The 16,212-nt window shown below is 26.6% G+C and overlaps 1 protein-coding gene across 1 annotated transcript; it reads right to left on the reverse strand.

The window, feature by feature from the left end:
- Positions 1-1,834: 1,834 nt before the first annotated feature.
- LOC111684680 lies at positions 1,835-15,978 on the reverse strand. The gene is made up of 2 exons (XM_023446895.2): positions 15,562-15,978; positions 1,835-2,029 (listed from the first exon to the last, which is right to left on the reverse strand). The coding sequence occupies exons 1-2, from the start codon at positions 15,853-15,855 to the stop codon at positions 1,877-1,879; spliced, it is 447 nt and encodes a 148-aa protein (XP_023302663.2). The 5' UTR covers positions 15,856-15,978; the 3' UTR covers positions 1,835-1,876.
- Between the last annotated feature and the right edge of the window lie 234 nt (positions 15,979-16,212).

The raw sequence follows: 16,212 nt of genomic DNA on the forward strand, positions 1-16,212 counted from the left end.
GTAAAGTTACTTTACCTTTTTTTACTATTATTAACAATATTTATATAAAATTAAATCTTATTATTAAAAAAAAGAAATCATTATGATTTTAATCAATATAGAAAAAAAACAATCTAAAATTCTATTTTATTTAATTTTGAGTTTTTAATTTAAGTACTTTCCACCAATTAACCCTTTGATTTTTTTGTTTGTTTGTTTTGCTATTTGGCATATGATATTATTGTGTTATGTTTAATTTAATTTTATTTCGTTGTTTAAAAACAATTATTCTTGACCTTTATTTTGATGACCTTTAAATCGGAGATTTTGTGTTTTTAAAACGGCAAAGATAATAATAAAAAGATGATATTTGTTTTGAACATATTTACTTAACAAGTGCGAGTTTTTTACTACTCAGTTAAACTAGGCTTAACTTGCTGTTAAATTAAACTTGGAGTCATTTAACCGATGATTGTGTTTTTCAGTTATGGATTTAAGTTCAGTTAACTTTGTTAGTATTGCCAACTTTTCACTTAAAAACATAAACAATGAACAGCTGTTTTTTTACAAATAAAACTTTTGCAAAATTAAAATTTTTGGAAAAATGTTAAATAAACATTTAAAACAATAAAAAATAAAACAAAACAGAAAATTGCAATTTTCTTAAAATATATGGTTTTTGTTCTTCCGAAATCATTATTTTATTGTTTTTGTTAATTGTGTTTTCTCACTTATAACTTAAGTTTAATTGGGCAATAACACTCAGTTAAACTAAGGTAATAAGTAACGTTGCTGTTTACTGAAAAACTCAAAACATTTATTAAACTAGGTTTAAACAAAGTATGTAGATTAACTTTGTCTGAAAATCCGTCCTAAGTCTTGTTGCACTCTATGAGTTTTTAACTAACATTTCGTGAATTACCTTAAACAATCAAAACTATAGAATTTTATTGTAATTTAGTTTATTTTTGATACAGAAGTGGATTTGACTGAAAAAGTGAACGATTTTAATCGTGTAATTTTTAAGTAATGATCGGTTTTAAACCGTATTCATTGTTTCTAAACATTTTTGTCAATAGACGTTTTGTCTGACTTGAAGTCAAATAACAAGATATTTTTAATAGAAAAAACAATTTTCACTAAATTTTTCTGTAGAGAAACTTATCCCACAAATATTCTATAAAAACTGTTATACAAAATTTAAGAAAAACTGTTCTACAGAATATATTCTATTAGAAAATAAAATTTTTTGTATAAAAAATTAATATATAGACTACTGGGGATAAAACTAAAAGTAAATATCGATACGAATCAATATAGTTCCACCCTCTTTTTAAATTTCATTTTCCCGCTATTTAAAGGTCATTTTTATAAAATTTGCAAAACTACTTAAAAAAATTATTAATATTTTAAATAATTTCACTTAAATTAAATATATATTTATTTCAAATAAAATATATAGAGATATGTATAGTAAGTATATATATGTAAGTCCATTATTTATATGTATTTAAATTTCAATAATTATTTATAGTTTTCAAATATATTTTCTCTAACTGCGCCTTAATAAATACACACATTGTGGTAATGCCAACAAAATAAAATTAAAAAATTATTAAAAAAAAATAAAATTAACAAGAAATCAGCAAAATATGTTTTAAAATATTTGGAAAAAACTCAATTATAAACATTATCGAAATGTATTTCTTTTCTCATACGCAATATATTGTTGAGTTTCTCATAAGTAGCATAAAAATAAAATAGTAAAAAAAAATTGCTAACAAAATTTCAATTATCATTGTTATTAAACATTTTTTTTGAGTGGCTTAATTATATGTTCTTTTTTCTTTTATATTTTAACAACAAAAATAAAGAACATTTTTTTTTATTTTTGCTTTTATAAATTTGTCTCATAGTAACTTTTATAGGTTTCCATTTTGTCACGTTGTCTTGTAGTGGCCGATGATGATGAGATCGATTTTGCAGAAGCTGTTTGATTTTGATAGGATTTTGTTGAGGCAAATGTTGATGAACCATAATGTGATGAGATCTGTAAAAGTAATAGAAAGGAAAAAAAAATACAATTAATTAAAGAAGTTCTCATGGAAGAAAAATTGATTAAAAACAAGTAAGAAATTATAGTCGGGCGAGATCGATCATACCCTACACCTGTTACAAAAAAGAAAAATGTGATTTAGTTTTCATAATAAAAAAATTCAAAATAAAAAAAAACTTCAATTGTACCTTGCCTCGGATATACTTAAGCCATTTATTGTTTAATATAACTGTTGATATTTAAGTCAAATTTTTAAGGGGGCTTTTTATAGGGACTAGGGTCCTATAATTATAGAGTTCAGGAGAGTCATGAAGGCTAGTAGAGAACTTTGTTTTGCAGCTTTTTGTCGACAGACAAGTATATAAAACATAATTATGAACTTAAAACCCCTATTCGGGGGTGCAGTTGTATGAGGGCTAGAAGAAATAATGGACCGATATTAGCCATCGTCAATAGGCTTCGTCTACGGTACCATAGAAGATCAAATTTCATTGAATGGTCTCCAAAATTGCGACCTGTAGTTTGATTACAAGGTTCACATAGACGGACAGACGGACGGACACTAAATCGACCCAGAAATGATTCTGATCCGATATACTTTAAGGTGGGTATAGGACCAATATTATTGTGCGTTACAAACAAACCCAATATACCCTCCCACTAAAGTGGTGTAGGGTATAAATACCAGTTGAAAAAGTACCAAATTTTCTCTCTTTACATTTTAATTCAATGAGGACGCTGTTTCTAGGTTTAGTATTAAAAAGGATTCATAAAGTACCTGTTGAAGATCGAAAAAGTAAAAAACATTTACTCTGTTAAATCTGTATTCGATCAAAATCCTGATATATATGATTTTGTGTTTCCAGATTCAGTAATTTAAAACAACAAACAAAAAAGTACAATTTGAATGACAATAAAGTACCAGAAACAATACTTTTATACATTTTTCTTCAATCAGCATGTAGCGTGTTTAATTTCGCCCTTTTTGGGTTAAAAATAAAAAATATTTTCCACAGATTTTCATATATTCTGAACTTTGATTGTTCCTTGGACCTTCAGTATAGGTTTTCATTTACTCCGGGCTTTACATTCTTAATTTAAATTTTAAAAGCCGAGATACACGTTTGTCAGATCTTACAACGTTGTTAGTAAAATGTTCAGAAAATGTATAACAATCGTCCAAACTTACAATTTTTCATTTGCAACGTTGTCAGAAAAGGTAATACTGACAGTATTGGAAGACAAAATTTGTAAGTTTACTCTGCCAACGTTATAAGATCTAATGACCTCTGAAAGCTTTATTGAAGTACAATATCCGTTTAGTAGTCCTTTGTAATGCAGGAGGATTATGTTCCATGTTTTTGGTCCATAGCCTGCAATTCATAGGACCACATTGTGGATCATAATTTTAGCAAAGGAGTAGTTGGGGGATTAGTGTGATGCAATTCATGTGTGGATTATGTTGTCCTCACCTAGTTATTTGCAAATGGTACAAAATTCTTTTGTAATCAGTTACAAAAGTTAAATATTTTGAACCGAGAATATAAAGCTAATAATATATATTTCCAATTTCTTTAAATACATTTTATTTTATATATTTTACACAATTTCCGGTATTTTTTTTTTCAACATTTCCACACCCCCTAGACCCAATGCATTTAATAATTTATTTATTTTTGAAAATTTTAACAATATAACAAAATTGTATTATTAATTGCGAAAACATTTTTTATTAAAAACAAAACACTAAAAATCAATAAAAATAACAATGAAAACATTTTCTAAGAAATAAATGGGTAAGTCCCTTATAAAAAAAGAACTAATAATACAATTTACCTGTACTTTCTTTATCTTTAAACACAAATTGCAAACTCAAGAATTGCAAAGATAGACCGACAGACATATTCGCAATATTATTGTTATAAATAAAATGAAAATAAATGTGAGAAAACACTTCAAATTGAAACATATAGACAACCATGATTATATAATTTTTATACTTTTTACCCTTTACCTGAATATTAGAAGATATACAAAATGTTTGTCGTTTTTGAGAACCATTTCGAAAAGATTGTTTTTCGACAAATAAAGATCGAGACAATTTTCAAATAATGTTTTTTTCGTAAGTATTGCTAAATAGTGGTCCACTGAATATCACAATGTATATCCTGAAGGTTCATCTATTGTTTTTTAATACAACATAGTCCAAATCCTATATTACACGGGGTCATTTTGCGAATCATGCAAATGTTTCCATAATTTTAGCTGGGAATAAGTTTTAAGATTAGTCTAATGTAATATATGAAAATGATGTCCTCATCTAGGATATCACAATGTTGTTTTCTATATATTTTGTTTAGTTTCGGACCAGTCCTAGTTCTTTTGAGGAGTATTCTTTACTACTCTCTTTACCATTTTACACCCGCCTGTTTGATGTTTAACGTGTGTTCCAAAATAGACAAATGGATATACATATACAGCTGTGGTACGTCCTATTCTCACATACGAATCTCTTCTATGATGGACTCCAATTAAGAAGAAACTTGAAATCATGCATTAGAATAACTGGTGTTCTAACAACAAGTCCTTTGGAAGATCTGAATACTATATTGTAAATTCTTTCTATAGATCTCTATATAATAGCCATATCTACTTGCAGCACAACGAGGTTTAACTCATCCGGGTGTTATAGGTCAAGAACATATGGACATGCCAAGATTTTAGGCATACTACCTCCAATCTTGAACCAACTATTCGACTATATTAATCCACATAAGGATTTTGATAGAGTTTTTAATGTAAGAATTCCTTCTAGAAGCTAATGGTGGAGGGGTAATCTACCAAGTAAGTATATAAATATAATCTTTACTCATGGTTCTAAAATGAACTGCGGTGTTAGTTCTAGTGTCTTTTGTGAATATGTTGGGATAAGTATCTCTAATTTTCTTCCCGACAACTGTAGAGTTTTCCAGGCTGAAATATTTACGATAATGTTCGCCTCTAGGGTACTATACTTCTTCAACCAATTCCTCAAAGGACTACGATTGGTCCAAAACTAATCCATTTACCATTATCTATTCATGTATTACTACTGCTAAAATCATAAGTATACATGATTCGCAACATGACCTTTGTTATGGAACATGTTTTTATTAATAAACCTTTACTACTAAACAGTTCCTATATTTCAATAATTTTTACAAGGAAATTGTTTTAATGTAATGTGAACTATATACAACTTTTTTAGAACAGACCCAGCAAAAAAAGAGCTTGCAAAGTGGCTAAAAAGAAGTAGAATTTACTCCATGGAAGTACTGAAAAAGTCCTGAAAAAGTTATGATTTTAACACAGGCTTGTCATAGAAGCGATGTCCTTTTTATTTGATTCCAAATTCACTGCATTTGAAGTCATTCTCAGGAAGAAATTTTTATGTTCTTTTTTAGATGTTATTAAGAAGTGAATGTATTATGGAATACATCTAATTTGACTCAAATAATATTAACATAAATAAATAAATTACACGCATTTGTCAATTAACAAATATATCTTAAATTTAAAAAAATTGGTTCTTTTCGTTTTTTTGGACGTCACTAAAAGTTAAAAAAAAAATCTCTTAGTGCTACTTTTGAAGTGGTGATAAATGTTATTCTTTTGAAAGTACTTCGTTTTATTTTTGCTAAGGAATATCGCTCATAAATATATGTATGTATATAATATTGTGTTAGTTAGTCTCATTATGCCATAAATATCACATCAAACTGACATGTGACGTTATTTGCTAAAAATAATTTAAAAAGAAAACTTATTTATTCAGTTTTTCTGTATTGCATTGCAAAAAAATTTAAAAAAATTATATTTTTTAAAGTATTAATATAGAAAAAAAGTGATACGTTAATGTTTATAAATAAATGTATTTATTTTATCTACAAATATAATGAGAGGCTTAAAAAAGCCTTAACAAAATATAAAAAAAACACAATAAAATAAACTTTAAATTAAAAACAAAACTTATAAGTATATAAACAATTGAATGACATAAAGTACAAAATGATTACAGAAGAAATTAAAAAAAAAAACTTAAATGTTTTACGTACGTCACATAATTAATTAATTATCACTACAAAAAAACTTGACATGAGCGCCGGCCGTTAAGTTTTCAAATCAAAAAAAAAAAACATAATGAGAAGGGCGAATCAAAAAAAAGGAAGTGAACATAAAACGGAAGTTTACATGTTCTTACTACACAAACTCATAGGTACTGATAAGAATTCAAAATATAATGGAAAATTACAAAAATAAAGTACCAAAACTATACTCTACTGGAAAGACGTGACATTCATTTAGTACTCAATTAAGATATTAAGTACACTATTAAGATTATAAATACACAACAAAATTGTTTAGATTTTGATTGTTTTTTTTTTTTAATTGTAATAAAATTTAGTAAAATCAATAAATACAACTGCCCTCTTTGGGTTCAAAAAAAAACTAAGTAGCGCCTAAATTAGTTTTGAATTTTATACAATATGAAGTTTCGAATCTAATAAAATATTTTTAAAATCACCAAACCTAAATAATTTCCTTGATAGAACTAAAAAACCCCCCATTTGATTGAAATATTTAATGATTGGTATACTCTTTACATTAGTGAGAAGGAAGTTTATATTATTGGAGTTATGAACAGAATTCTAGAGTTTTGAAAGAACCATGGATGCATAATTCCTATAATGATTGTGACTACTCTACACATGCATGTACAGATTACTTCTTAGAACAGTAGGATTGGTCTAAAACTAACCCAAAACCTACTCCATTTAACATTGTAATGTCAAATCATACATCACAAATCAGAACTATGCATTCCAAATTTATAATGTCCAAGTAATCCAACCATGTAATCAGAGTAAAAATACAAGATCCGCAACATGTTCCTTTGTAATCAGAGCCTGCATTTCATAGGACTCTAAACTGATCACGTACTCCAATAATGTTTATGGGGGATAAGTTTAGTAATATTTAATCTAGATAATGTAGTTCCATAATACATTACCTGGTAATGTGTGGTCGGTATCAATTACATTATTTTTTTATTTTATTTTATTTTTTTTAATGGGATTTGTAGTCAATTATCTAGAGAATCGGTCAAATTATCTAAAGTATCCATTCAACATTTGTGGTTCGAATTATAGTTTTTTTTTATAATCAGTATTTTTAAAAAAATGTCGATTTATATTTTAATGTAAAAGGTCATCAAGGCTTGTATAAAACTTAGTTGCGCCACTTTTTATCGATATACAGTTATATTTAACATAATTATAAGCTCAGAAGACCTCTTCGAGGGGTTCTGTTGTATGGGGGGTAGGTGAAATAATGACCGATTTTATTTATTTTCAATAGGTTCGTCCTGTGTGTGCCAAATTTCATTCAATTATCTTGAAAATTGCGACCAGTACCTGTAAGGTTTAAATGGACAGCCAGCCAGACTCAGATAACGATTCTAAGCCGATTGGTATACTTTGAGGTGGTTATAGGACATTTTTTTGTATGTTACAAACATCAGCACAAAGCCAATATACCCTCCCCACTAAAGTGGTGGGTACAAATAACTGTAGAGCTCGGGAAAGTCGGGTAAGCACATTTGTAACCAGTTATTTTTTTAACCTATTTATAAAATATTTTGTTACAAATGTGCTTACCTGACTTTACGAGAACATTTTAAAGAATGAGTCACAGAGGGAAAAGATATATACACGTCTGGTACAATATTGACACCAAGGTGGTTATTTTGTAAATCCCTTCCCTTCACTTCAATTAAATTTTCATATAAATTGTTTTTGTATTTTCAAAATTTTTATGAAAATATTTTAAAAATAAGGGGGCACATTTTCAATAACACTATGCAATGTTGACAACAAAGCGTTGTTAATAGTGAGCTACTTTTGTTAACATTTGAAGCTATTAAAAAATTTTGAATTAATTTGGTACAAGGCGTGTATATGTTTTCTCCTGTGTGTATATCATAATAGTCTAATTCACAATCAGTGTTGTATGGTTGTATCATAGTATGTCCTAACTTTTTTATTATTGATTTGTTTTTGTTTCAAGAAATTTTATTTGAAATTTTTTTATGGCTTACAACGCTACGACGATACGACGTCGAGTGTAAATTGGTCAAATGTTTCTAGGTTCAATATGACAAAATTTTTGAAATTTTTATAATTAACAATTTATGTTTAAAGTATTTTAAAATATGAAGTTATCAATAAATTGTAAATACTTGTAAAAGAAGTATGTTATATACAATTTTATAAGTATTAAGTAATTAACTCAATATTTATTATTATTCTAAACGGAATAAATTTATACTTTTTAAACAATAAACAAACAAATTCAATTATAACATTTTAAAAATCAGACAACTTGTCAACATAATTAAACAAAATATATAAAAAAATATCGTAATTATGATGGATTATTCTTTAAAATATTTTGAAATAATATTAATAAACACCACGTCCAATAAGGCACTCGAAAAAGTGACAATGTTTTTTGTTGTTAACGATTTACTTAGTACTCTAGTACCTTACGCTTTAGTAATCTAAAATTTATAATCGTTTATAAGAGAGCAAATACTTATATGTTTTAACTAGGGTACCAAAAAAATTTAGATTATCTGATTGTTTTTTTAATGCACTTCTGATAAGATTTTTAATTTTTTGTTATAATTATTTTATGACTGTTTTTGTTAAAATATGTGTCACCTTTATTAATCTCGATAACTCTTTATTGTTGGCATTTTGTTGATTTTAAAAATAATATAAAATAATTTTTTATTTAAAGAAAGTAATTCGTAAATTTCGAAATAAAAATACTAGATTACAAGTATTTGAGTACTTAAATACAAATGGAAATAAAATTTTTTTATGGTTCTCTTTGTTGACAGATGTTTTTGTTTTGTTTTTATTATAAAATAATTAATTGTTTTTCTTTAAAATGTATAATTTAAATATCCACTTCTAAAGTAGTTATTTATTAAAAAAAAACTTGTAAAATTTAGTTTAAAAGTTTAAAATTTTTGAATTCTCAATATAGTATTAAAGTAAATGTTAATCAGCAGATGAACCTATTTAACAGTCTATAGTCCTCAACGGAGTGCTTTGGATCAAGAATCAGTAGCTATAACCGATATAGCAATTGTGGTTATATGTAGATAGTTTTAATTTAGTTTCCATCCCTTTTAGGAAAATTAATTTACAAAATTGTACATTTAACAAAAAAAGAATGACGTACTAGAGTTTTAAATTTAATAATTAAATAAAAACTTATCGGACACTCTACTAAGACACAATATATATTATTATTTTCGATAAAAAATAAATATCAAAGGTTATGTGGTGCAAACAAACATTAAGGAAAACAGTGCCGAAATGTTCCGATTTGTGCAACTGATAAACTGTCACTTTTTGTCATTTGTTATTGCAAAAAAAGAATAATTCACAACATTTCGAATTGATAAAACTTAAGTGACAAAAATCATTAAATGTTATTATTTTATTTAAAAAAATTCAATGACATGATAAAATAATTAAAATAAAAATAAAATAAATGTACTTTTCAGAAACAGCTTCAATCTTAAATTATTCCTTTTTGTGGAACATTTTTAAAACAAAACTTTTCGAACAAAAAATTCATTCACAATAGTTAATTCAAAATAATATCAACAGGCTAAAATATTCACGATAGGATTCTATAAATCTATCTGTAACGATTTATTTAATTATTTAACTTCACACAAAGTTAGTCATAATGTTTTACAATTCAAATATAAGATTCGCATTGAAATATGCAGTTTTTTTGCTTGCTGCCACAAAATTTAACATATTGCATTTAATAAGCATGTTTTTTTTTTGTTATTGTTTGAATTTTACATAAATTTATTTAATAAATCTAATATTCTGTTTAAATTGAAATGAATCATGTATTGTTTTTTTTTTTTTGTTGATTTGATTTCCGTTTAAGTTGAATCACTATAATTTAAATTATAAATAAAATAACTATTACTTTTGTTTTCATTTTACAGCCAACAAAGCAGACGCCACTAAATGTTTGTAATACCGGTTTCAATTTTTGTGTGTAATGGTTGCTTGGTACAAGCACAATCACTTTTTTTATTTAACGAGCCATACTGTTTCGTATCCTGGTAGTCTAAGTATACCATAGGTGTTTGTTACACCCACGAACAGATGTTTAGTTAGGGTACGCTCAACAAAAAAAAAGAATCAACCCATCCGAGCTTGAATCAATCTATATCGGTTTCAATAGTATGGTAAGCCCGGCTTGAATCAATTACAAAATGATTGAATAAATATCAAATCAAACAACGACGAAAATATTGATTTTAGCGCGATTTAAGCTTTTTTAGATCAAAGTGAGTGATCTCAAAACGAGCATGATTTAATCTTAAAATGAGATCGAATAAAGTATTAAATCGACCCAAAAGCTGCTTGATTTAAGCCTTAACTCGTACTTGACTTTAGCTGTAGATATAAGAGTGATCGGCTAGGGTTTTCAACCTGTGTTAAAGCCGGTTTTTTTCTGCTTTACTAGTGTCGTTTTTTTTTAAGGTAGATTATTCGTATATCGGTGGGATCGTCTAAACGGAAGGGATCGTCTAAACGCAATATGTAATTAAACCATCACACATTGAGAGAAAATATGGATGGAAAATTTGACTTTTTTCAAAAAACAAGCAGGTCGCATTAAATCAGGGATGTATTTTTATTAAAAACATTAAAAAAGTGAAACAGCTGTTTCCATCTTACTTTGTTATTGTTTTATACCAATCGTGTAAACACAAAAATATAAATCATACGACTTCCATTCTATTTTTTGTACTATTGTTTAATTTATTTTTTCATTAGATTTTACGTACGTAAAGTATGACCGTGTGAAGTGCCCTTAAGTAGGGTGATAAAATACTTACTTTTGTCTGACAGCTATTACACAATTTTGTCTTATATTGCAGAATAAATAAATTTATTAAAACATAAAAAACAATATCTTCCCAGCAAAAATAAAACGAAGTACTTCTAAAAGAATAACATTTAACACCACTTCAAAAATAGCACTAAGTGAATTTGTTTACCTTCTGTAGAAGTGATGTTTATTGACTTCCAATATCTTCCCAGCAAAAATAAAAGAATAACATTTATCACCACTTCAAAAGTAGCATTAAGTGAATTTGTTTACCTTCTGAGGAAGTGAAGTTTATTGACTTCCAAAAAAGCGAAAAGAATCCAATTTTGTTTTAAGTGGAAGGTGTATTTTTTGTACTGAAATTTTTTGAATTAAAACCATTTTAATTTGGAGTTTATTGAAAAATGCGTGTAATTTATTTATGTTAATATTAAAGTCAAATTAGTTGTATTCTATAATACTACAATTTCACTAGCTAATAACTTCGAAAAAAAGAACATAAAAATTAATTCCTAAGAATGACTTCAGATGTAGTGAATACGGAATCATCACTTCTTCAGGTCTTTTTCAGTACTACCATGGAGTAAATTCTACTTCTACTTCTTTGAAAGTTCTTATCTTGTTGGGTTTAAACAAATTTCAAACCAACTTAAATTTTTGAATTTTTTTTCATTAATTTAAATTTATTTTTTTTCTCTAAGATACAATTTTTCATCTCTAAGATACATTGACAGTTTTCATTATTAATTGGAAGAATAACTACCGATTAAACAATAACTAAAGGTAAAGAAATTGATTTCAGAGGAAAAAGAATTATTTTGAATATTTTATATATTGTAGGGTATTATATAAAATGTATTATCTTAGTTATATTTCTTATTTATTTTTCATAAATTTATTGCTCCAATAAGTACGTTATGAGTATTAAAGTTTATTTAAGGTAATTGTTAAATAGGATTTTATATTTCTTTGTTAGAAACAACAACAAAAAGAAGACAAAAAGTAAATAAATTAACAAAACAAACATTTTTTTTAAATAATAATATTATTTTAACTTGACTCAAATATTGCGTTTTAAATAATTGCAAAATTTGAGTTTTTCAGCAACAAAAAAAACGTTTTTTTGTATTATTTGATGTATTTTTGTGATAAAATTATACTGAATAAATGAAAGCGTTAAAGGTAGTAGACAACTAATTAAAATCATAAACTCACTTTTACCAAAAACAGTAAAAATATCAACAAAATATACCCACTTATTGTAGAAATCAGTTCAATACATTTTGAGAACGTTCTCCTACCAGCAGTAATGGGAAAGTAAAGTTCCTAAAGTGAGAAGAAAACTATCCTAGCAAAATCCGATTAAACCGACTTTTCCGGATTTCAAACCTGGTTTATTGTAAGTTTCTATGTTTTTAAATATATTCTGCTATTCAATGTTAAATTATCAAATTATTTTATCATCTGGAATGGGTTTTACATTAATGTAAAAATCAATATTTCTTTATAAAACTTCTAATATCGATTAGGATTATAATCATAATCTAATTCCTTATTACAAGTGCTATATAGACAATTGACTACATATCTTACTCAAAAATTCATTACCAAGTAATGTGTAAAATAACTACATTACCTTCAATACTCATTACCAAAATTGGAAAATATTTTTCAGGGGCTTAGCGAAAAGCTTAGTAATGACTTACTCATCAACTTGCTATTCAATGATTACTACATACCGTCTGCATTACTTAGAATTAGTCTATTAATGACTTACAAAATATATATTATGTAGGTACTTATTTTTTAGTTTACGAACTTTGTTGTTAACATAAATAAAATGTTGTTTGTGAAAACTAATAATAGATATAGAGAACTTATCCTCAAAGGCAATTTTCTTTTCAGAAAAAAAATAGTAGAAAAACTTAACTGACACCTTATTTGTAAGCGAACGCAATAAGTATGTTATTTCTGTGTTAAAATAATGACGATTCCCCTTATTAAGAAATCGTAGTAAGAACTTAACTAACTCCCTATTTGAAAGCGAGCGTGATAAGTATTTCATTCCTGTGTTAAAGTAATGACTTCAAATGCTATTCTGTAAGTAAATTTTTCTCAATTTTAACCCCTTACTTTTAAATGCTCGTTTTTGTTGAGTAAGTATTTCCGTAATTGATTCATTGGAAGTAAACATATTTTCTACTAATTTAAAAAAATTTAACCAAAATACTCAAAAATTTTATATGGCGTGTCATAATGTCCATAGACCTTGTAACGCACCTTAAAACTTGGACGCACCATGGACATTATGTCACTTTTTTAGAATGTCATAATGTTCATGGACATTTTGACACTTTTAAAACAGAAATGTTTTGGAAAATTTATTTAGAATTTAAGAAAGTATCACACTTATTCCGAAAAGAATTTCTCCTTAATTTGGTGTATTTTGCTTTTTGGATTCCTTTTAAAAAGTGTCCTGTATAGACGGCCTTCGGCCGAGCGCAGGGATTTCACACTTTGAGGAATTTCATATAACGGCTTCGCCAAAAAATCTTTTTTAAATGGACTCTTTGAAATCCATGGAATTTTTGTCACATTGCTCTTGGACATTGTGACACTTTTGAAATTGTCATTATGTCCATGGACATTATGACACATCAAAAAAATTTTATTATAAAAAAATTACATTTTTTAATTATAATTACAAAAAAATATATGTATCACACTTAATTTAAACTAAGCGTATACATAATTCTAACACCCACTGTATTCTTAACTACTAAACACATAATTAAAGAATCACAAAACATTTTTCGTTATCTAAATTAAAATATATCTATGTATGAATGTATGTATAAATGTATTTCAAGATCATATAAAAAATATAGAAAATAAAAACAACAACATTAGTGGTGATAGGAAAAAGTTTAATATGTTAAAAAAAAACCAACAACAAATTACAATTTTTTGCCAACTTTTTTATCAAAACTTATTTAGGTCTATTATAATTAATAATAATGTCTCCAAACAGTCTTAAAGAAATAAAAAACAAAAACAAACAAAAAACTAAGAAAAATATGAGTCAGTTTTAAGTTGTGACTTGGAGTTGTTTTTTTTTTTTTTTTGTATTTTTTTCGTACAAAACTAAATTAAAATAAAAAAATATATATTTTTAACAGAAGCCATATAAATATGCATGTGTATTTATATAAAATATGTATGTATGAATAAAATGTTTGTATGTTTGATTTTTATTTTAAAAACTCCCTTTTATTTCGAAACAAAGAAACGAAATGTACGAATGAACGAACTGTATAAAATACTAAAAAACTTGAACAAACAAGTCATCAATTTTATATAACAAAATTGTATATATATATGTATATATATGTTTCAGATCAGAGTTGGAAAATGGAGTATATTACGGCTAACAACTCATAACTTTAAAAATTAATAAAATATTTAATATTAAAAATATAAACTTTGACCTTTACGTACATACTTATGAGTGTAGTATGTCACATTGATCAAGGTTGGCAATCGATATCGTGATTAATACCGATTGACTAACGTTTTAAAATTGAATAGCGTTATTGATAACGATGCGATGAGTTTATATAAATATCGTTTATCGGTACATAATGGTATCAATACAAGTGTCGTTGAAAATGTCGTAGATCCACGATAAATTTTGGGTCAGTTTTTTAAATGATCTGTAAACCGTTGAAGACCCAAAAAGGGCAGAGTCTCTAGTTGACCCATTTTGTTTGTTATTGAAAGCAGGCAATAGCAGTTGACAATCTCTCTCCTTCTTCCCACTCCACATTTTCTTTCAGAGAATCAGATTAATGTTAATAACACTTTTATATACTAGATATAAAAAAGTAATCTCTTGTTATTGGGCTCATAATTGAAAAAAAACTTTGTTCGGTATTTTGATTCAAAATTGTTTTCAGATACAACCCATTCTCTTTTCTTTTGGATACATATTTAAGAAATTAGTAGGATTTTGAACCTTTAGTAACTATCTCTTTTCCTTGACCAAAGCGTAAAATTTTAAAAGTAAACCATTTTTATAGCTCAATAGAAAATATATGTTTTGGGAAAATTCCAACTTCTACCCTCTCCTCTGAACCTTAAGGTGTCCAGAAAAAAGGTTCATAGAAAAATTGCTTTAGAATTGTTTCAGGGCTTACAATAAATACATACGCGTTATAGAATTTAATGTCTTTCGAACGGAATGATCAATTTAATAATTATGTTTTAATTTTGACCCCCATGGTCTTAATTCGCATCAAATACGATGAAAATATCAGGCCACTATAAATGTGCTTTTTTAACAAATAACCTACGGACTACCGGAGGTATTTCTATTTCACATAGTAATACATTTACCATCTCTGTTTCAAATGCTAATGGTAATGAAGTTAATAACATCATTATGAATACAAAATTATTAAAATATAGATCAAAATTTTTATTTCCCTTAAACTCTAAAACATCAAATTTCTAAAATATATATGAATTAAAAAAAAAGTTAACCTACTCACCTTATCCTTATCTAAAGAGGATGTACTATAAGCTGATGAAGTTCCCATTGCTGTTGAAGCTACCGATGATGAAGCTGAAGCTGATGATGTATTAGATGTTGTGCCTGCTGATGCTGTATGATCAAACATTTTACCATCGACAGCATTACGATGTTTGTTTTTTGATTTAAATCGACCTGAACGTGATATGGTGAAATTACGCCATTGATGACTGTACTCACAGCGTTTCTCCTCTTCGTTAAGGATGCTATCCAAGTAGTTTATGGGTTCATGAGCGGTCATTGTATTGCTCATATTTATTTAACTTCTTTCGATGTTGTTGTTGTTTTATTTTACTTTTTTTTGCTTATTATATTGTTAATAATGTTTTTTTTTAACAAAATCAAAAATCAAATCTCAAAATTGCAAAACAAAAACTTTTTTTATTTATTTACTTTTTACGTTCATGGAAAAAGTTGTTTTTTTAAATAAAAAAATATTTAAAGCGATTTTTAAAAATTTATGTTCTAAAAAAATAATAAAAAAAGTTTATAAAACTTGTGCACATGATATAATGTACTTAGTTAAATGTTTTTTTTTTATAAAATAACATTAATTATTGTTGTTATTACATTTTACACTCGAAAAGTTTTTTTTAATATTTGTTTTTAT

The sequence above is a fragment of the Lucilia cuprina genome, chromosome 4 (assembly GCF_022045245.1).
Source record: "Lucilia cuprina isolate Lc7/37 chromosome 4, ASM2204524v1, whole genome shotgun sequence".
NCBI lineage: Eukaryota > Metazoa > Arthropoda > Insecta > Diptera > Calliphoridae > Lucilia > Lucilia cuprina.